This window comes from Ascidia mentula, chromosome 5 (assembly GCF_947561715.1).
Source record: "Ascidia mentula chromosome 5, kaAscMent1.1, whole genome shotgun sequence".
In the NCBI taxonomy this organism is placed as follows: domain Eukaryota; kingdom Metazoa; phylum Chordata; class Ascidiacea; order Phlebobranchia; family Ascidiidae; genus Ascidia; species Ascidia mentula.
Genome location: NC_138570.1, coordinates 15,132,489 through 15,153,067, shown reverse-complemented (window position 1 = coordinate 15,153,067; position 20,579 = coordinate 15,132,489). Strand labels below are relative to the sequence as shown.

Below are 20,579 nucleotides of genomic sequence, written 5' to 3'. Positions count from 1 at the left end.
AATCATGTACATGAAATACCACTGTATCGTTACTTTAACAAACATAGAGGTTTATGTTTAGAAACGCAGGCATTTAAACAAAGCCCGTGTTTACATTCTTCAAGTTGTACAAACAATGCTGAATCTGGAAGAGTTTGTCACTGTGATCCAGGCTACAAAGGAGAGTTTTGCGAACTTGGTGAGCAATTTCACAAATTGTTTCCAATTGTAGCTCTAGGCCTTTTTTTGGGAAAATACTAAACAAACTTACACTCCAGGTTGGAAAAAATAGGCTTTCAAACAATCTCACAATGGCATGTTGCGGTTAACACAAAAATTTATTTTTCAGCGATGGTTTACTGTTTTCCCAATCCCTGTAACACTGGCCTTTGTACGGAATATGTAAACGGATACAACTGCTCATGTCCAAATAATAGGACGGGCAAGCATTGCGAGACAGGTAAGCAAGAAACCAGATAAGAGTTTCACATGGGTTGTGCAATGAATTGTACATTGGCTCATGAAATAGCAGATAAACATAACGAAATATTTTATGGAGCGCTTTTTACACAATCTCCTTATTCAATTAAAAAGTATATCTGCTTTGTTAGCATAGAGGCGATTTGGCTCAATAGTTTTCCCAATGTGTATCAGTCGTCATTTCAGATACGTACTAAATCATTTTACAGTCATAAGCATGAGTGGATCGGTGCGAGTGGGGAGTCAGGAAAGAGTGGAACCCTATTCAAAAATCATCAAAGTTGTTTACGATGAATGCCAGGACAAAAATATCAGCAGGGTTGACGTTTCAGCGGCCGGTGAAAGCCGATACAGCGATACTTTCAACGCCACCGTCACCGATAACCAACCTTGGGGTTTTACCGCTGTGGTGCGAAGAACCGACAGACCTAGAGAAGGTTGGGGTCAAAGTCGGGTTCAGCTATCCTGGACAGCTGTCTTTGGTAAGAAATGTTGTTTAGAATTTCAATTATATTTGTTTGGACTGGTGTTAGAATATCGTGAAGCTAAGCGAAATACTTTCATGCCACAGACTTAAAGTCGAGTTTGTGGTTGTCTTGCCAAAATGGTGCAACTTGTCGCAACAGCATGGAAGGACGTATTTGCGATTGTTCACCGGAGTACGCAGGAAGATTTTGTGAAATACGTGAGTTCGAATTAATACGCCATGAAATTTCAAACACTGCTTGCATTTTATTAACGGTTAATACAGATCATTTTTCTCAACCTACGTAAATTTTCGTTTACGTTGACTTCGTTAAATGCACTAAATATGTTACGCATAAGTTACTTGAATTTACGATCCTATTTTTAGAACTTGTTCATTGTCTTTCCAATCCATGCCAGAGAGGTGAATGTATTGAACAGGCGGGTGGTTATGAATGCAATTGCCCGAAAGGCTGGAAAGGAAAAACTTGCGATATCCGTAAGAACTTGTGACAAGTTTTGTTATTCTTCATATCTTTTATTTAAATCCACATAACGAAATATTTTTGAATATGAACATAATTTTTTGCGGTAACCATGTCTCTCCTGACTGCGGGTTGGTTCCTTTCCAATATATTTAATGTGTTTTTCTTCCAGAGGGGCCATGGATACAAGGTACTGCACGGGTAGGATCTCACAGATATTCGTCCGAACCTGGCAAAGAGATAGTTGTGAGTTACGATCGTTGCTATAGCGGGATTGCTAATGAGGTCACAGCGACCGCTAGTGGCGCTTCAAGATACTCCGATACTTTCGAAGTCGAAATCCTCGAAATATTTGCTTGGGGATTTCGATCCATGGTACGGAGGATCCGCCAAACTAATTGGGGACAAAGTGATGTAGAAATGCAATGGACGGCTTATTTTGGTAAGAATGTTTATTGATTTTGTCTTTTTGTAACTTATAATGGATAGATTATTTTGCCACTTAAATATTAAAACGACAACTTTTAATGTTCAGATTCGTACGATTATGAAAACAACCCTTGTTTAAATGGAGCACTTTGCACCAATAGTGAGGACGGACAAACTTGTCACTGTACTGAACGGTTTGTCGGAGAGTTCTGCAAAACTCGTAAGTCAGCTAATACATTGCGTATAGTAAGGATGGTCAATTAATTTGTGATGATAATATTTCGATTACTGTATATGAAAGCACTACAAAATTGCAATATAGTAAATTAATAAAATGCCTGCAATACTTTCAAAACGTTTCGAAAAAAATTTTTGCAACTTTTTCTGTAGCTAGTAATAAATAATATTCTTGATCAGCTTTGATTCACTGCTACCCGAACCCATGCAACGGGGGAAGTTGTACCGAACTTGAAAACGATTACCAATGTTCCTGTCCAGGGCAAACTGGGGGAAAGAACTGTGACAAAGGTAACAATTGTTGGATTTACTTTTTTCGTAGTTTAAGAAGCATTGAAGTCAACTTTGCAACATCTATAGCACTTGATTTTGTGCATTAGGATTTGACCACTTTTCTTTATATGCAACTTTCCATTGTTGTTTAATTTCTGTTTGGATTCCTTGAGTGGTGGCATTAAGGAATTTATTTTTTATTTACATTTATTTTCCAACAAAGTAACAGCACAAATCAATCTCAAACAATTTTCACAGGTTACCATGTTTACCGCACGCCCGTTACGTTTGAAAACACAACTGCATCGAGTACAACCGCAGTAATTCTCTACAACTCCTGCATGAGGGAAGCTCCTTACGAAGTAAATGCTACGGGTGTAAGTGGTTACGGTCAAAACGCCGGAGTGAATGTGTACGAAGCTTACAGCTGGGGCTTCAAAGTGAAAGTTTGGAGAAAGAACAAAGGAACAAATCCACTCTATGAGGCAGTTGCCCTTAATGTGGAATCTTATTTCAGTAAGTTCAGGAACAAGTAAACAATGGTTATTTTTAACTATTTGGTTTTAGATTCTGTGAACTTTTCTTTCAACCCGTGTCAGAACGGAGGGTTTTGCCTTAACGCTGTGAATGGAAGTATTTGCGATTGTCGAATCCGTACAACTGGACGATATTGCGAAACTCGTACGTAAAACCGCCTCCGAATAGTTTTAAATTTAAAATTAAGTGTTTTTCACGCATTTTTAGGACAAACCCATTGCGCGTCGTCACCTTGTATGAACGGTGGAACTTGTGTACCCTCTCACAGCTACTTCAGGTGTAATTGTCCAGAACCCTACACAGGAGACAGATGCCACGTTGGTAAGTAATCCAAACTCTATTGAAGTATATATTGATTCATAGCGTGATTCAGCATTTGGTAAGAGCTTAAAATTATTATGACTAATACTATTTGTTGCAAAAAGTGGAAACAAAATTTTGAAACAAGCATTGCATCACAAACCCGAAATAATGTAGTATACGTGGCGGTAAATTTCTGCGTCAAATACAAAAAAATGTAATAGGAATCACTGCACCATTTGCGACAATTTTTGTTTTGATTAGAACCAGCCATTCGAAAGTTGGAGCACATACCTTCGTTACCAGTTGTCACTGGGCCACCATACGGAAAAATCATCACCGTTGTTTATGACCGTTGTTACACTGGTGTTGCATATGTGGTCAACGCAACTGTTGCCGGCTCAACAGCTTATTCCGATACTTTTAATCACACCATTCTCGATATATATCCTTGGGGATTCCGAGCGCTCGTACAAAGGACTGATCGTCCCGGAGAAGGATGGGACCAAACCATCTACATGCGATACAGAGCCATATTTGGTAAATATTTTACATCCAAGTGATTGCGGACACTAGTATCTATATATTTGATTAAGTGCCGCAACTGAAATCCTTCACATAGGACAAAACTGCAGTATTTTGACTTGCTATATTTTTATATTCTCTCCAAAAGTAGTTTTATTTACAAATAGATATGTTGCCTTCGTAAATAAGTTCGACATATGCAAGTAAAATAATCGTAATAATCATTAAGCTCAACCACAACTGATCCTTCCTATTGTCTGTTTTAGAAACGCGCGCTTACCTTCGCGACCCATGCATATATGCAACTGGATGCACAAATACAGCTGATGGAAGACAGTGTCATTGCCGTCCAGGATTTAAGGGGGAATTTTGCGAAGCAGGTACGATTACTTTACCATATGCTGTCCCTCATTTTTAGTCACGAAAATTTTTGAAGGATAATTTCAGTCAAGAATTTCCTAGATAGATACGTCCCAATGATACAGATTCTTTCAGTCTGAATTAATAAATACCTTTTATATTTAATACTATCTGTTTTTTACAGCAATGTTATATTGTTACCCAAACCCATGCCAAAGTGGCAGTTCTTGTACAGAGTATGATAACGGTTATAACTGTACATGTAACGAAGACAGAGTTGGAACAAACTGCGAAATAGGCAAGTTACCATATCAAATATCACCAATTAGGAAAGTTTATAACGCAAGTTGAGTTGTAGTGCCTCGAATGCTTCTACAACATGTTTTGCAAACAAATAATATTGAAGCAATGGACCGAAAATTTGTCTTTAATTGTAGGAAAACAATTCCTTTTTTGGAGCTGTATACACAGGGCAACAGTTTCGATTTATTGTTTAGTAAAGAAAATATATAAAAAATCAAAACAATGCCATCACATACAAAAATTGTTTAGTTCAATTTAGCGCAGAAAATCGCCAAAAACATGAGATCTCATGATTTTTTTGTACATATATATTTTGCAATCACAAACAATAACATGGAAACATTTGTACATTCTCCAGTTATCAGAACAAATGGAAGAAAAAGGATCGGATCCCTCACACGTGTTCCCCCTTACTCTAAATCCATCAATGTGGCATACAGCAGATGCATGAGCTCGGTGGCAACAAACGTGAGCGTGTCTGCGAGAGGTTCGAGCATATACAGCGACACTTTCAGTGCTGTTGTCCTTGAAGTGCTTCCTTGGGGCTTCCGGGCTGCAGTAAAACGCACTGATATCACGAAATCTGGTTGGGGACAAACCACAGTAAAGTTGTATTGGACGGCACACTTCAGTGCGTACTTTTTGGTTATAATTTGTCGAAAATATGATTTCTTTAGGCATTTGTTACATTTGTTAATTAATGAAAGGCTATACAACATGTGAAAATAACCTGCAACTTTATAAGTGGCATCTCGAAAAGTTATTTTTCATCTACTTTTCGTAATGAACTATCAAAACATCGCTAATAAATGTGATGTTGGGACTACACTGCAGTTGTATAAATGGTTTATTAATGTAATAATAAATAAAACAATACAAACAAAATCGGTATAAAAACGACAAACCAGCGTCAACGCGATATCAAATGTTCTTCGGTAACTAAAACTACTGCCTATGGTGATGTTTGATATTTTTTAGGTGCCGAAAAGTTTCTGCCTGCTTGTCAAAATGGAGGAACTTGTTATAATCAAGTTGATGGAAGAGTTTGTGGATGTGCGGACGGGTTTACTGGAGCCCTGTGCGAAACTCAAATTGTGTAAAGATACCCATATTGCAATATCAACTATAATTCTGTAATCTGGACTGTACATTTTGTGAATAAAACTTGCAATCAAGTAGTTGCCTATCAGTATCGCTTTTAACTTAAATTTTGCAGCAGCCATACGGCAGCTAAACGATGAATTTTTTCATAAGCAGTGCTGGAATTTTTACTTTGGTCCTTTATTATGTCAATCGCAATGCTGCAAATGGAATATTGTACAAGCAATAACGCCAACAGCGTTTTTTTTTTATTGTGAGCTTCGGTCAGGGCCACTGTTTCGACCTAACAGGTCTTATCAGTGTAGCTATGGTGTTACTTACAACGATCTTGTCTGCTAAATAGCCTGCAAGACTTCCACTTTGTGGTGAATATACAACCGCCATTAACCATGGTGTATCAAACTACTTGGTAAATGCAAAATATTTTCATAAAATTTGAGCAATTTGATTTCTGCCATGCTAACACTGATTTCCTTGTAAAACATGATAGCAATCATCCATGTTAAAAATACAAAGAATTTATGATTGATAATTGAATATAATTGAACTGTCACTTTGTCATAAAAAACTTACATCGGCATATTTTGCGGTGGTATGCCAAAAAATCGGCATATTTTGCGGTGGTAAATTCAATGAGGCAGAACGATTTGAGACCAGGTGTTTAGTTTTATGATCAGTAAACATTCATTCAACGTTCGATCGATATATTGGCTGACCATTTGGTTACCAAATTAGATCTAAGCCAGGTCTAGCTGGTTCGTAGGAGCATTAGTGTTAGATTATGATGGCAAACACAATTTTAAAGAAGTATTGTGTAGTGGATAGCATGATAGATTCGCATTTCATTGCGAAAAGGTTATTATGTAATTTTAGCGAGCTGTTAACGGTGTGACCCGTAGCTCTCACAGACTCATATGTGATCTTGCCTGTCCCTGTTGAATTTTCGTGCCAATTGTTCTTGTCTTGGGTAACTCTTGTTTCGCCAGGCTGCGAAGCCACGTCTTGGGTAACTCTTGTTTAAGACCGGTCGCACAGTTCGTGAATATCTCATGTGTTTTGTAAACATTTTTACGACACCAGGTTGCGAAGCCACGCTTTTCTGTGTAGTTAAAAAAAGGATCCCTGGTAAACTGCACCTTGGAGAAAAATATCCTAAAATAGTAAAATGGAACATAATCCCCGGAAACAGGGAGAATTTAACAACAAAAAGACCTAAAATTTGGCTTTTGTTGTAAGTCTATATCACAAAAACTGTCAAAACTTATCACAAAAACTGTCAAAACTACTTTTAAGTCACTGTTGACTTACATGTTGAAGCCTGAACCTATATGTGCCGTAAAGCTTTCTTAAAAAAAAACGCTGTGCTTTGGTCTATGCGGTGTGGCGCTTTTTGGCAACCTTTAAACCTTACAACATTTTTTAGGCTTTCGCCAAGTCGTAGTTGCATATTCAAAGAAATTACGTTAAGTAAACGGCATTTTATTGATTACGACATCACGACAAAAACACAATTCAGTGTAACGCCAAGTTAAGTACCCTACTTCGCTTATTAATCGCATCTAATTCCTGGTATGCCTGAAGCTTGGAACGAATGAAGCAATTGAGTGGTCAGTTTGCATGGCTCGTATGTTTCCTGTCTTTGGATTGGTTCCGACATCAACAAATAAATGGTAGTTGTTGTTGGCGTAGTTTCGCGGGGGCAGGCAAACAATGTGTTCACCAGTGTAGTCTGTAGTTGGCACCATTTAATCGTATTCAATTAAGAAACTATGCTGTTTTCAACAACACAATTGTGAGCAAGGCTTGTTATATTTGTATGTTACGCTGTGGCGCTTTACCAATTAGGGCCGACTTGCTAGTTTTTATCGTTCTGTTGAAGAAATAGTCGCTTGCTGCTGATAATATTTTGTTGTCATGGAAACATTGTACTATCGTGGTCTGTGCTTTCATATATCGGAGGAAAATATATATATGATAAATATCGCGACATTTCAGTTTGAATGGGTCTAAAGTTCAATAGATATGTAATTACAGAATTGAGGCCAAAAGCATTCCCATTTAACGTCAGCGCTGTCAGGTCATGACACTTTTGCGTTATCTTTGCGTGGTTGCCATGTGCTTTTCTCGGTAAAATCTGACGAACCAACGACAGCTGAATACGTGACAACCGTTTAGACACATGACTTCGTTGAATGACCCAAATCTGATCTTTCAAGATGTGGGTCCGTGTGTTTTTATTGAACCCGCAACTGAAGATCTGAAGCACAAATAGTGTGTTTTAATGCGTGATTTTGTATGGTTGATTTGACCTGCGACAAAACCACTCATTATGTTTTTGGGAATACACTCTGTTGCTATCATGACAGTTAATCTATCGTGACAGTTCCAATGTATGGAACAAGAATACGGAGTAAAACATGTTAAAGTAGATCATATTTTTATTAATCTCGAGGGATATTTCTCTATCAATGGAGTTGTTAAGTGTAGACCTGACCTTCCCAAACTTGTGTTCACACATCGAATTTTATGGGTCGCAACAGTTCACCAACATCACACAAAATACATATTTGACTATAGACGTACTATGCTACAAAGTGTGTGATAAACGCAAGGGGTTAGCGAGCGTAAAAGTTTACGAGTTGTGTAAAATAAGTGAGAATCAATATGAGAATTACCAAGAAATAAAGAGTGGGAATTTAAATTTTTACATTTGTCTGGAATAACTAAATGAAACTGATTTCATTGCAATAACTATACTCGCTAAACGTATACGTTTGTGGTTCTAGAGCGTTTCTGGTGTGCGCAGAATCCACTTCGGTATTCAAAAATATTTCAGTCCCCACAAGAATAACATAATGCTTTAATTTGTAATTTATGTACAAATAAAAAGTCATTATGAATTATACAACAAATAAAAAGTCATTATGAACTTACAGTTCGACAAGAAGACAGTATATGGATGTTGAAATTGTCAACTAAACGTTGGCAGGAAAGAATGTTTTCCAGATTACGAACTTGCAACAAACCTACATTGCAAATATTGCAAATACAAATTAAATTCACTTTAACGTCAAGTTACGTAGGGGACATATTACGTTCCTGATCGCACTGGTTGGTTCGCAAGGCTTATGTGTTCACTGTCGTTGATTTGAGACCTGTTCCCCGCAGAGCAGTGCTGTTAATTGTTACTGTGTAATAGAACACAAAGCTTATTCCTGTGGCTATATTCAGTTATGCAGATTTTATTTTTTCATCAGAGATAAAGTGAATAATTTTAGATAAATGAAGCAACTGCATCGCTCGTTAGAATGCGCAAATTTTGGGAAAAGATTTTGTCTTGTTTTCACCGCATTTTATGATGTTGGACTGTAAAAATTTTATAACGACTTGCTGGTTTTACTTCTGGTAAAATAATCGCTTTCACTTAAACTAATTTGTAGAGACCAAAATTCTCAACGACTGGTATTGAAACAACGAGAGTTCATAATGGGTGACCTATTTAATGTCGAGATATTTCAGTTCGAACATGTCAATAGTTCAAGAGATCTCATTACACAATTTCGGCTACACTAGATTCTTATTTAATGTCAGCGCTTTCAGGCCATGACACTTCAACGGTTCAATTTACATGATTGCGGTGTGCTTTCCTCAGTAACACATGACGAAGCAATGATAGCTGAATATATGTCAACCTCTTGGCTACATAGGTTGTGGTGAAAGACAATGCGATACTTTAAGATGTTGATCCCACCCAGAAACAGCCGTCCCACGTGTGTTGTATTACACACCAGTGCGTTTGCGTGTGGTTGATTGTAAGCTATCAGACTTGAATGGCTTGTCGTGAATATAACCACAAGAAAAAAACATGTTTGAAACCAACTAAAGTGTTTGCTAGAAGGCATACTGTAGATTTTTCATATTTTGTGGGGACACTGCATACACTATTGTTATTTTTCACATGTGAATTTGGCATTGTTTATTTACGATAGTCCACGCACTTCACAGCGTCCTTACCGACAGCACAGAAAAAGTATGTTTGCACGACTTGTGTCGCTTTTATCGGATTTGGACAGATTCGCCGCACGTGAAAAACAGATTTTACCTGCGCTTTTCTTTACTAATGATTCTCAGTGCGCTTTGGTTAAAATAAAAATGGGATATATGAGTCGGTGAATTGCTTGGTGAGTGGTGAAATACGACGCTGTGCTGTCTTATTTTGGATTTAACCACACGGGGCACATGACGCGCCATACCCACAACGGATATAGATTAAATGTATAAATTGAGGGAAGGTATACCTTGTGAGAGTCATCCAGACTGTTATGATCAGCTTAAACATGAAGGTATATAAGCGCATTTAATCTGCAGTTTCCGTTGTAACAAAATACTGTTTATTGTTTTCACATAGTATATGAATTTTGCGTTTCTAACGTGATAAATGTTAATATTAGCTTGTTGCATGCCCAACAATATTAAATACGTATTAGCGGTATGACTTTATGTATAAAACACGTGTGTAAATTTATTTCATGATTTTACTATATCTTGGACATTATACTGTTTCAAGTTGTTCAGGAATCACATTTCTTGTTTAAAAAGTATTCTTCAAGGTAAGCTTTAAATTCTTTTTGTTTGAAAATGTGGAATTCCACACCGAGTTGTATCTCGTAGGCCTATAAGATATGGACAGCAAAATGAACATGATTTTTAGTGCCCCGTTATTTAAATGTTTCCGAAAAAATTGTTGTGACGGTTTACGCATCATTTGCAGAATTAGTTTGAAATGCACTATATCGTCATCCTTCTTAAAAAAACTAAATACAAAAGATGTCTACTTTGAGCGCGGATATAAAAGGCAGCACCTCCACGAAGATTGTATATTTTCATCGTCAAATATTTCTATAATTTGAAACCAATCCTGTTTCAACAGATACACTTTTTATTTCTTAGAAAATGATTTCCTCAAACTGCCCAAAGCTCTTTTGTGTGATTCTTATCTGGAGCTGGTCTACTGCGCAACACACGATTTCAGAAAATAGTACGCAAAGTAAGAAAGTTTGCTAACAATATTTAAATAAAATAAACCAAACAAAAATCGACCGACTTGGCGTGGGTGATAAGCAACGAGCAAATTTCCAAATAAATTTGTAGAAACAAAACTTTACACCCATTGTCAGGTTATTTGTATTTGTCAATAATAATTGCAATAACGGCGCACGAATAAATGCTATACACATAACCAAAATGGCAATCTTTACTTCAGGGAAGTGCACAGGACCATTCGACAACATTGATTGTGTGTGTCCCGAGGCAATGTTCGCCTGTGCGTGTCGAAAAGAAAGCAACTGCACTTGGGGATCAGGGTGCATTCCAATGGCCTGGAAATTCGACAAATTCAACCAGTGCGGCGATTGGAGTGATGAACTACCCACGAAGAAACCAGGCGATTTTTACTGCGACTGCGCAAACACATCCACCGGCTGCATATCAGGATACCCAACATTTTACAAAGAGTCCGACAGGTACGTTAGCAACAACAAAACATAGAAATACTAACTTTCTGTAAAATATCAACTGCTTTTACCAAATGTATTTTTATTTCTGCCACGTTTGTTGTTTTTCTTTGGCTTTTGAACTTAGCGTGGTGTTTAATTGCAAACATTCTGTAGCCACAAATATTCCTGTGCCAATAATGTCACAAGCATATTATTTTACATCTTTATATATACTCAATCCATAAGCAAGTAAAATTAAGCAAATTGTTGGTCATATAGATGTGACCAGAGACCAAGTTGCAGCGATTGGAGTGATGAAAAAAACTGTCCGAATCCCTGTTCAAAAAACCAAACGATGTGCGCATGTTACGGAAAGGTGAACGACGGATGCACTACGCCGTGTGTACCGAATAGTTGGGTAAATGACGGAAAGGACGATTGCTTCGACAGAAGTGATGAACCGGCAGGCAGTTGCCCAGAAAAATACTTCAAATGTGACTGTTTGGGACAGAGGAATTGCGAGGGTTGTGTTCCAGATAAAAAAGTCTGCGATGGCTACAACGATTGTCGCGATTGGTCGGATGAAAGAAACTGCAGTTGCGGCGAAGGTTATTTTGAGTGTGATTGTTATTCCACTCTCAATTGCACGAAATCTCCAGGCTGTTTACCATGGGGATTTCTTTTCAAATGTAGCGGAAAATCAGAATGCGGTGATTGGAGTGACGAAAGAAACTGCACGTGCAAAGCGAACGAGTTTGCTTGCAATTGCTACAAACAACCTGGCGGCTGTGGAAGTATCAAAGGATGCATCGACATGAAACGGAGATGCGACGGGAGTCAGGATTGTCCGCAAGCGGAGGACGAGATGAACTGTACGTGTGCCAAATTCCAATGCGGTTGCTATAGCAACAAGTGCCCTTTGAGTGGATGTATCAATCATGAAAAAGTTTGCAACGGCGTCAACGACTGTGGGGACTGGACAGATGAGCTTAACTGCACTCAACTGGAATCCCTTCACCATTCCTGCAAGGCGACACCAGCTTGGTGTGGAAATGAAGTCACTGTGTTTAATTGTGATCAGTCACAATCTTATTACAACGTCACTGGAAAAGGTATTTTAATCAGCACATTATACAACTACCGATGCTCGCCTGATGAAGAAGTTTGCGTCAGTGGTAAAAGGTATATCACTGGTATGGGCAAACAACGCAAAGAACTCTTTCAATGTCAAGACGGAAATTTTATTGATAACAAATACTTCTGCGATGATAACAGTGCGGTCGGATCATCCTGCAACGATGACAGCGACGAACGGTGCGAAAGATTTGGATTTCGCTGCTCTGGCACGACCAGGAAATCTGTCTGTAGTTTGCCGCAAGCGAATCTTTACGACTCCTTGCCAAACTGTGCCGACCGATCGGATTTATGTTTCGTCGAAGGTGAATTCAGATGCTTTCAGTGCCTGGACCGCCGTTTAATGATTTCGCCAAGTCAGGTTTGCGATGGCATTGCTGACTGTTACGATTTGTCGGACGAATGCTTTTGCAAAAATATGACAATTTGCAACGAAATACGTGGCTCATGTCCCACCGGACAGATACGATGCAATGCGAGCTGTGTGAACATGACAGAGGCCTTGTGCAACCCAAAAGTAGACTGCACTGGTTATAACACTAAATACTGTAGTTGCAGCAAAACTGCAGATAAATTTATGCAGTGCCTGACATGGAATGGCTTCGAAATGGTAAGAAAATGCGACGGAAATCCAGAGTGTAAATTGTTCGAGGACGAATGTAGTGATTGTCCCAATCCACCAGCCTTTTGTCAAACTTCGTGTGTACGAAGCATTAAGACCCTGTGGCAACGGTCCAAAATCGACACCAAAGTTCGTTTTTGCAATGGGGTGATCGAAAAAACGTTCGGGATCGATGGTATCAGCCCACAATGCGCACTGCAAGGAGAACAATACTGCAACGCTTCACGATTTTACTGCATTCATAACATCAATAACGTTAACATCGCACTGTCAAGGGTTTGCGACGGTTTTGTGGATTGCGACGACGAATCAGATGAGGCAACTACTCTGTGCAAAGGGAAATGGATGGAATGCGCGAATCGAAAACAAAATATCTCTTCTGGTTTAGTTTGTGATGGAGTTTTTGACTGCAATGATGGAAGTGACGAGGCCGTTCAGCTCTGCCGCAGTAGACGATTTAAATGCTTCTCGGGCAATGTATATTCCATCGATATAAAGTTTGTGGAGAATGGCATCACAAACTGTCAGGATGGCAGCGACGAATGTCTTACAACATTTTCAAACCGATACGAAATGATTGCCAGTTTAGTTTTTAGAGCATTTTTCTGGATTATGGGCATGTTGGCAATTATTGGAAACTCTGCAGTTTTCCTGACAACAGCAAAAATCTTGTACCAGGCAAATTCTATGAATACCATAACAAAATGCAACAACATGTTCATTCTCAACCTCTCCGTTGCTGATTTTCTTATGGGTGTATATCTCTTAAGCGTAGTGTCGGTTGGGGTTTCCTTCAAAGGCTCGTACTGCATTCACGACCGCGTCTGGAGAACCAGTTGGAGCTGTTCGAGTCTGGGCGCCCTGGCTATTACGTCCTGCGAGGCGTCGGCTTTTGTCATGACCGCAATGACAACATTCAGGTTATCTACGGTTCACAATCCTATGCTTGGACGCCAAATCGAATCTAAAACCGTAGCCATCCTCACAACGTTTCTGGCATGGGGTTTTGCTGTGATCATAGCAGTACTACCACTGATCAAGTTCAAAATTGAGTACTTTCAAACAACCGTATGGTTTTCCAATTACTTCTTTGGTTCTCAGGATATAAATGTAGAGACAATGCTACAACTCGCCAGCAATATCTCAAACAAGGTCGTTTTAAGATGGTCGGAAGCAAAACACATTGTCTCCGATGCATTTCCCAACTCGATACGCGGCGAATTCGGTTATTACGGTGAAACAAGTGTATGTTTGCCTCGTCTGTTTGCAACGAGTGACGAACGAGGCTGGGAATATTCAGCCCTTATTATCACCATCAATTTTCTAATGTTCTTCTACATCTTTGCCGTTTACTGCTACATTTATAAGGCGAGCAACCGTATGAAAAACTCAAAGAGTTCGAACACCAGTACAAGGTTACAGAGGAGAATATTCCGACTTATCGCAACTGATTTTTGCTGCTGGATTCCAGTTTGTATCATGGGTTATTTGAGCTTGGCAGGTGTCAAGATGCCCACAGAAGCATACGTGGCAAGCGCCTGCATCCTTCTGCCAATAAACAGCGCCCTAAACCCGATACTTTACTCCAATATTATCGCTGATAGGTTTGACGAGACCAAACGATATATCAGCAGGAAGACGTCGGATAAGTTTGTTACCTCCGGAAGCGGTTCGTCTAAACGCAACGCAACATCTAAACGCAATTCGGACATGTTGTTGGAAGAAATCGAAAATCCCCCGGCAAACAACACCTAAGCAAGCCCGTTGACTCCCTTTGTAATATTTTGTGTTTTCCAGAATAACTTTTGGTCGAATGTTTGTACATATATGTATATACAGTGACTGTTAAATCAATCAATCAATTTTCATGGCTCTAGTTGCGCCCTTTGTTTTGACGAATCATTGTTTGCTATAAGCCTACATAGAATGACATATTTATATGAAACCACCCGGTGTGTTTTGGCTTCCTAATTATCTACTTAACCTTCACAAACGTTACACACTTGCGACCAATTTCTAATAGAAAAGTTAAATTTTAAAGCAGCCATCAGCAATATCCATACTTTTGTGGAAACGTGGAAAAAGCAAACAATTGCATAACATGGTTGTTGAATATGTTGAAAACATTATGTTGTGTTTATTATTGTTGAATAGAAACCAACACGAAAATCAGACATCGTCTTGAACGAATGTTTTGGTGCAAACGGTTGATTTTAGTATATGTACCATTTCAAATGTGTTTGCATTAAGTTTGGCGCAGGGTTGTTGATTACCATCCGATTTATTCCCATCAAATGCACGGTCCATCTGTACATATAACTCTTTCATCAACTTGGGTATAGCAAGTTTCTCAGTTTTGACAAACGATGGAGATATTTTGGACCTTTAAAAAGAAAAAAAAATATGTCAAAAAAAGAAGTGTTCCTTCGATACCAAATTCTGATTTTCCATTGAGGCAGATTTTACTCTGGTAAACAAAGTTAAACGTGATATCAACTACAAAAACGGCAATTTATTAACACGGATCTTGCTGAGTTTTCAAGAACAAATTCTGCTTTTGTGGTTACATAGTGATATATTGTAATATAATCACCACACTTGACCATTATCAACTAACGTGACGTCATTAGCAACCCCGCTATAGCGACGATCGTAACTCAAAACTATCTCTTTGCCAGGTTCGGACGAATATCTGTGAGACCCTACCCAGTACCTTGTATCCATGGCCCCTCTGGAAGAAAAACTCATTAAATATATTGTAAAGGAGCCAACCCGCAGTCAGGACGGACATGGTTACCGCAAAACTTAAAAACAATTTCATTAAAAAAAATCGTTTTACGAATGTAATATAAAGAAGCATAAAGACCTGGAACTGCAAAATATGTTGCACGTTCTTACGGATGTCGTTTTTTCCTTTCCAGCCATTCGGGCAATTATGCATTCATAACCACCTGTCTGTTCAATACATTCACCTCTATGGCATGGGTTAGAAAGACAATGAACAAGTCCTAAAAATAGGAGCGTAGAGTTCAGTAAATTATGCTTTACATCTTCTTCCAATACATTTGACGAAGGCAAAAATGAAATTGGTAGAGAAGAATTATCTGTATTTGTTCTTACCGTTGTTTGAAAGCAATTAAAGCAATATTCAAAAATGTCATGATATTAATTAAATAATTGAACTCACGTATTTCCCAGAATATTCCTGTGTATTCTGATGAACAATACAATATGCCATCTTCCACGCTGTTCCAACCATTTGCGCCATTTTGGCAAGACAACCCCAAATTCGACTTTAGCTTCACGATATTAACACCAGTCCAAAAAATTATGTTTAAACTGTTCGCGACTTTTCGCGACATTACAGCAGCTTATGCAATAACAAGAGAACAGTTGAAACAGCATTTTTAAATTTATTTGTATGCGCTATTTAAGTTGATATTTCCAAGATATACTGTTGTATGCACAAATCCGTTCTTACCGAAATAATGCAATTGTATTCATGGCACCAATAACCTTTTTAGAAACTACAACAGCATCACAAAAGTAATTTCCTTTCTGATGATCAAAATCCTAGTTTAACATCCCCGTCCTAAATATAATGCTGATTTTGCTGGCTATCGCACCGGGCAAGTACAGACGTACCGCTATGTCCGGAGGTTGTTTCAAGTTGTTACATGTTGCGTGGGTGTCTATTGCTAATGTTTTGCAAAGCATGTCGTGTAATAAAGTACTTGAAGGGGCGCGAAGAAATGTTTTGTCGGAAGGTTTTGATGAAATTGTATCTCTGCGAAACCCAACATCAAGACTGTCACGAGGAGTCTCGTTCTGACCAGAGGGATGTTAGTTGACAAAAGTATGAAAGCGGGTTACTCGGCCGCCTTACGACGTAGCAACTTACTTTTTCTGACATTATGTTGGCTGTAGGTCACGTCACCGATGGTCTCTGTTTTTTTGGACTAAGTTTGGTCTGGTGGACTGATGTTATGATCTATGAGACCAAAAGCCAAGATCTGTGAGATCACTTTGTGATCTGTTAGACCGAAAACCATGATCTCTGATTATTTGTGGAAAGAGTCGCAAATATATAGGGCGATATCATAGTCGCGGCACAAACAAAAAGATAATTGCTGCGATTGCGAGACAAAGAATACTAAGAAATAGAGCTAAGAAGACGCAAAACGGAAAAGTACACAAAAAAAGGCATAAAACACAAAAGAAACATGCTGTTTATTGTGTATTTTTGCGGTTTGCGTCGCATACTGCGCCCTCAAGTGGTGTGTGGCCGATAACAACATGACGTCACCACCCGCGCGAGCCTTATCTGTGACGTTCGTCAGGTCCGCTCCTTATAATGATGGAGCTACACCAACCGCGTCATTCAAACTGATGATGGCATAAGTTTTTGCCGAAACGTCTTCTTTTAAACATGACAATGTTAACAACAGTATGGGCCAGTCTTTTTCTTCTTAAAATTATGTGTAAATCCGTCAGATGTGTACCTAACCAAAATAGTGTTTCGACAATTTTTTTCGCGAAACGTGAAATGCATTGCTATTTATTCAAGTAGAACTGGAGCTCAATGTACATGTGACAGACAACGGACACACAAATCATACGAAATACACTAATCGGTTTTATACATTGAGTGTGGATAGCAAACGCTCGAAGTCGTGTTAATAAAGCATATCTTTCGATTTGTCGACGTCAATCGTGTCAGAGGAATATGATGATTTTTTCAAAGCAGCTACATCTGTAAAAAAATACAACCTTGTGAGACAATGTGCGTTTGGAACAGAACGATTTAAGACATCGTTGATGTGATTCCTTCAGTAAAAAACTAACCAACAGAACATTTGACTCCAACAAATCCATCAAGACATTCACATGTAAATCCAGTTTTTTCATCATTTTGACATTTTCCACCGTTGTAACATGGATTGCTCAGGCAATGGTCAACTAAAGTACACAATTAGCTTGTAGCAATTTAACAAACATGGGTTTAAATTTTGGTGAGAATTTGATTTACTGTGTTTGGCCATTTACCTTTTTTGCACTGTCTTCCTATAAATCCAGGTTTACAATGGCAGATGGGTCCGTTCAATACGTTTTCACATCTTCCACCATTATAGCACATCTCACTCTGGGTACCTCTATCGTCTAGTAATACCAAGAGCAGTTGTTTAAATGTGAAAATTAGTTCAAATAAAATAAGTGCGGATATGTTGTTGTGATAGACGCATATTTCATTTCTAGACGTTTTTCCATCAAATTTTTTTTTAAATACTATTCCGCGCAAGTGCCAATAAATCTTGCCTAAAAATTGATCAATTAAGGACCTCCGCAAAAACAAAATACTCACTAAACCATGCAATGTAATTGATATATATCCTGTATGTGCCCCAACTACTTCGGCCATCTTTTCGTCGAACAGTAGCGGTGAATCCCCACGGTTGGACTTGAACATTTTCCACATTTAAAAACAAGTTGGCAGATTTGTTGATGAAAGCTTCCGCCTGGATCTCCTTCGCCAATCGGTTATGGCAGTCGTCGTAAACAACATTAACTGTTGTTGAGGCAACCCGACCCGATTTTATTTCCAATGAATAATTTCCGGTAAACCGAACTAAAGAAAAAAATGACCAGACGCGTTATTTTTAAGCTTTTACACAGTTTGTAAATATCAATAACGTAAAAACAGGTTTAAAAATTTTTTTTTACAATGCTTATATTTTTTCAAAACATCCCAAATTTTAAATTTTTTTACGGTGATTGTCGTTGACCTTTATTTACGTTAATACCCATTTTTAGAGACGCGTGAATCGCAACGTAGAAATGTTAATTCACAGGTTATTAGACGCTCCCTGTTGACAAATCCGAACCTTAAACACTTGAAAAATTTAAAACATTCATTTGTTTTTAATGCAATTAAATGCAATTTTTTTTAAAGTTTAATGAACTTTAATTGACAGTGGTGTATAACTTATCATGCTAATTGGTGTGTTATAATGCGTTGTCGATATTTGGTGACTAATCAACCTATTTGCAAGAACTCATGGCAAATTAAAATGAACCGAAACATGTTTGGTTTCACTTATTTGTGATGTTAACATGATTTCGCGACACACTATCACATAAATACAAATATTGTATTTTCTATACCAACCCATTTACCTCGTGCACAATGCGATCCTTTATAACCATCTTTGCACGTGCACCTGTAACCTATTTCCGTGTCGTTGCATGTACCACCGTTTCGGCACGGTCGTGATGAGCATTTAATTATCTCTGGACAAAATTAATTGCTGAAAAAGTGAGCAACCGTTTCAAAGTGCAGAAAAACTTACTCTTTTGGCAAAGTTGACCACGGAATGGTTTAGTACAGTTGCAGAAAAAGTCATCCCTGTTTGTAACAGTGCATTCAGCATTGTTTTTGCAGGGATTGTCGGTAAAGTTTGTCGACGCTGCGATACACATTTGCACTGATGAAATCTTAACTACATTACTTGTAAGTGCGAGCTGCACAAAGGTAAATGCTATGAAAGATGTAAAGACTATTCTTAAATAGGAGCAAAATTTTGATTTTCAGTCACGAACGGTTTTCCATTTGATCACAAACCTAATCAAGTTTTCTCTAGAAGGAAATACGATCCAAAATTGGCAATCATGCAGTAGGATAACGGTTTATTTACCAAAAATTGCCGAGTAGCGGATTCGATACTCAGTTATGGTTTGAACGACAGGTCGGTAATAATTTCTGTAAACACCCAGATGAAAGCCGTTTCGGTACTTTTGATAAACCCTTGAGGAAAAATAGTGGTGATAATTCCCCAGGTTCAACACCTCCAAATCTACACGGATTGGTTCTTCGAGGTAACAGGAATTGAACACGACATACTTGTATGTGTAAGTTCTATCCATTTCTACCGGAAGCAGCAATATTTCACTGTGGACACCTTACAATAAAACGATATGACTTAGTTACCTTAATTAAAAAGTATTTTAGGTTAATTGATTTGAGCTATATAATAAATATGCAAATAAATATATACCGAGAAAATGCAAAAAGAATCATTTTTAATTTTAAGCTATCAAAATCCGGGGTCGATTTATTTAGTGGAAATGAAAACATTTTAATAACTGTATTAGAACGGTGTGCAAATTATTTTGAATGGATTACTTTTTGAACTGAAAATCGTGACAAAAAGTATGTAACGCTATTAACAGGGGTTTTGTTTGAAACGCAAACACATACATACCATATTCACAGTTATCCCCACCAAATCCCGGGGCACAGTAACATTTATATCCATGAGACAGGTCCTCACATACTGCGTTGTTCAAACAAGGCTTGCCTTGACAATATGGGAGAACTAATAACAAATGTGCCGTTCAAATTACACCACGAGAAGACAAAAACTACAAAAAAAAACACAATGGGATAGGGACTAATTGACCTGTCTCGCAGTATTTTCCAGTGTAACGTCCTTGACATGTACATGCAGTCCCATTTTCAGTATTTATACATACTCCTTGGTTATTGCAGTTGTTTTCAAAATATAATGACTCTGCGGGAAAATTAAGGATACGGTTTAACGGTATGTACGCTTGCAGAAACTAACCTCCGTTCTTTGCAGACTAAAAAATATGTGTCGGAATTGTAAACTGATTAACGACAAACCACATCTATCTTTATTTCTTTACAGAATTGCTAGCAACAGATATTGCTAAACATTTACCGCTAACAAACATGTTCAACAATCAGGATTTTGCTAGTGATGCAGAAAGGGAATATTACGAATGATTTTTTACTCAAAAACTACCACCGGTATGCATATTGCCTGCAAGAAACAA

The 20,579-nt window shown here is 38.2% G+C and overlaps 2 protein-coding genes and 1 long non-coding RNA gene across 4 annotated transcripts in view; 2 read left to right on the top strand and 1 right to left on the bottom strand.

Annotated features, from left to right (window-relative positions):
- The window catches only part of LOC145901345 (uncharacterized), a 45,649-nt gene extending 40,063 nt beyond the window's left edge, over positions 1–5,586 (top strand). For both annotated transcript variants that reach the window (XM_082988989.1, XM_082988988.1), the window contains 16 exons: positions 62–178; positions 329–439; positions 669–941; positions 1,031–1,144; positions 1,313–1,423; positions 1,582–1,851; positions 1,945–2,058; positions 2,256–2,366; positions 2,607–2,864; positions 2,916–3,029; positions 3,093–3,206; positions 3,450–3,725; positions 3,977–4,090; positions 4,255–4,368; positions 4,732–5,004; positions 5,352–5,586. In XM_082988989.1, the coding sequence (XP_082845115.1) occupies positions 62–178; positions 329–439; positions 669–941; positions 1,031–1,144; positions 1,313–1,423; positions 1,582–1,851; positions 1,945–2,058; positions 2,256–2,366; positions 2,607–2,864; positions 2,916–3,029; positions 3,093–3,206; positions 3,450–3,725; positions 3,977–4,090; positions 4,255–4,368; positions 4,732–5,004; positions 5,352–5,473 (2,606 nt within the window). In that variant the 3' untranslated portion in view covers positions 5,474–5,586. The remainder of the gene's footprint in view (positions 1–61; positions 179–328; positions 440–668; positions 942–1,030; positions 1,145–1,312; positions 1,424–1,581; positions 1,852–1,944; positions 2,059–2,255; positions 2,367–2,606; positions 2,865–2,915; positions 3,030–3,092; positions 3,207–3,449; positions 3,726–3,976; positions 4,091–4,254; positions 4,369–4,731; positions 5,005–5,351) is intronic.
- Positions 5,587–10,718: 5,132 nt separating this feature from the next.
- Positions 10,719–14,480, top strand: LOC145903014 (uncharacterized). The gene is made up of 2 exons (XM_082991104.1): positions 10,719–10,996; positions 11,249–14,480. Exons 1-2 carry the CDS (start codon positions 10,719–10,721, stop codon positions 14,478–14,480), a joined length of 3,510 nt encoding a protein of 1,169 aa, XP_082847230.1.
- Positions 14,481–17,308: 2,828 nt separating this feature from the next.
- LOC145901387 (uncharacterized) lies at positions 17,309–17,863 on the bottom strand. The gene is made up of 3 exons (XR_014402517.1): positions 17,772–17,863; positions 17,571–17,684; positions 17,309–17,478 (listed from the first exon to the last, which is right to left on the bottom strand). It is a non-coding gene; the product is annotated as an uncharacterized LOC145901387 (long non-coding RNA).
- Between the last annotated feature and the right edge of the window lie 2,716 nt (positions 17,864–20,579).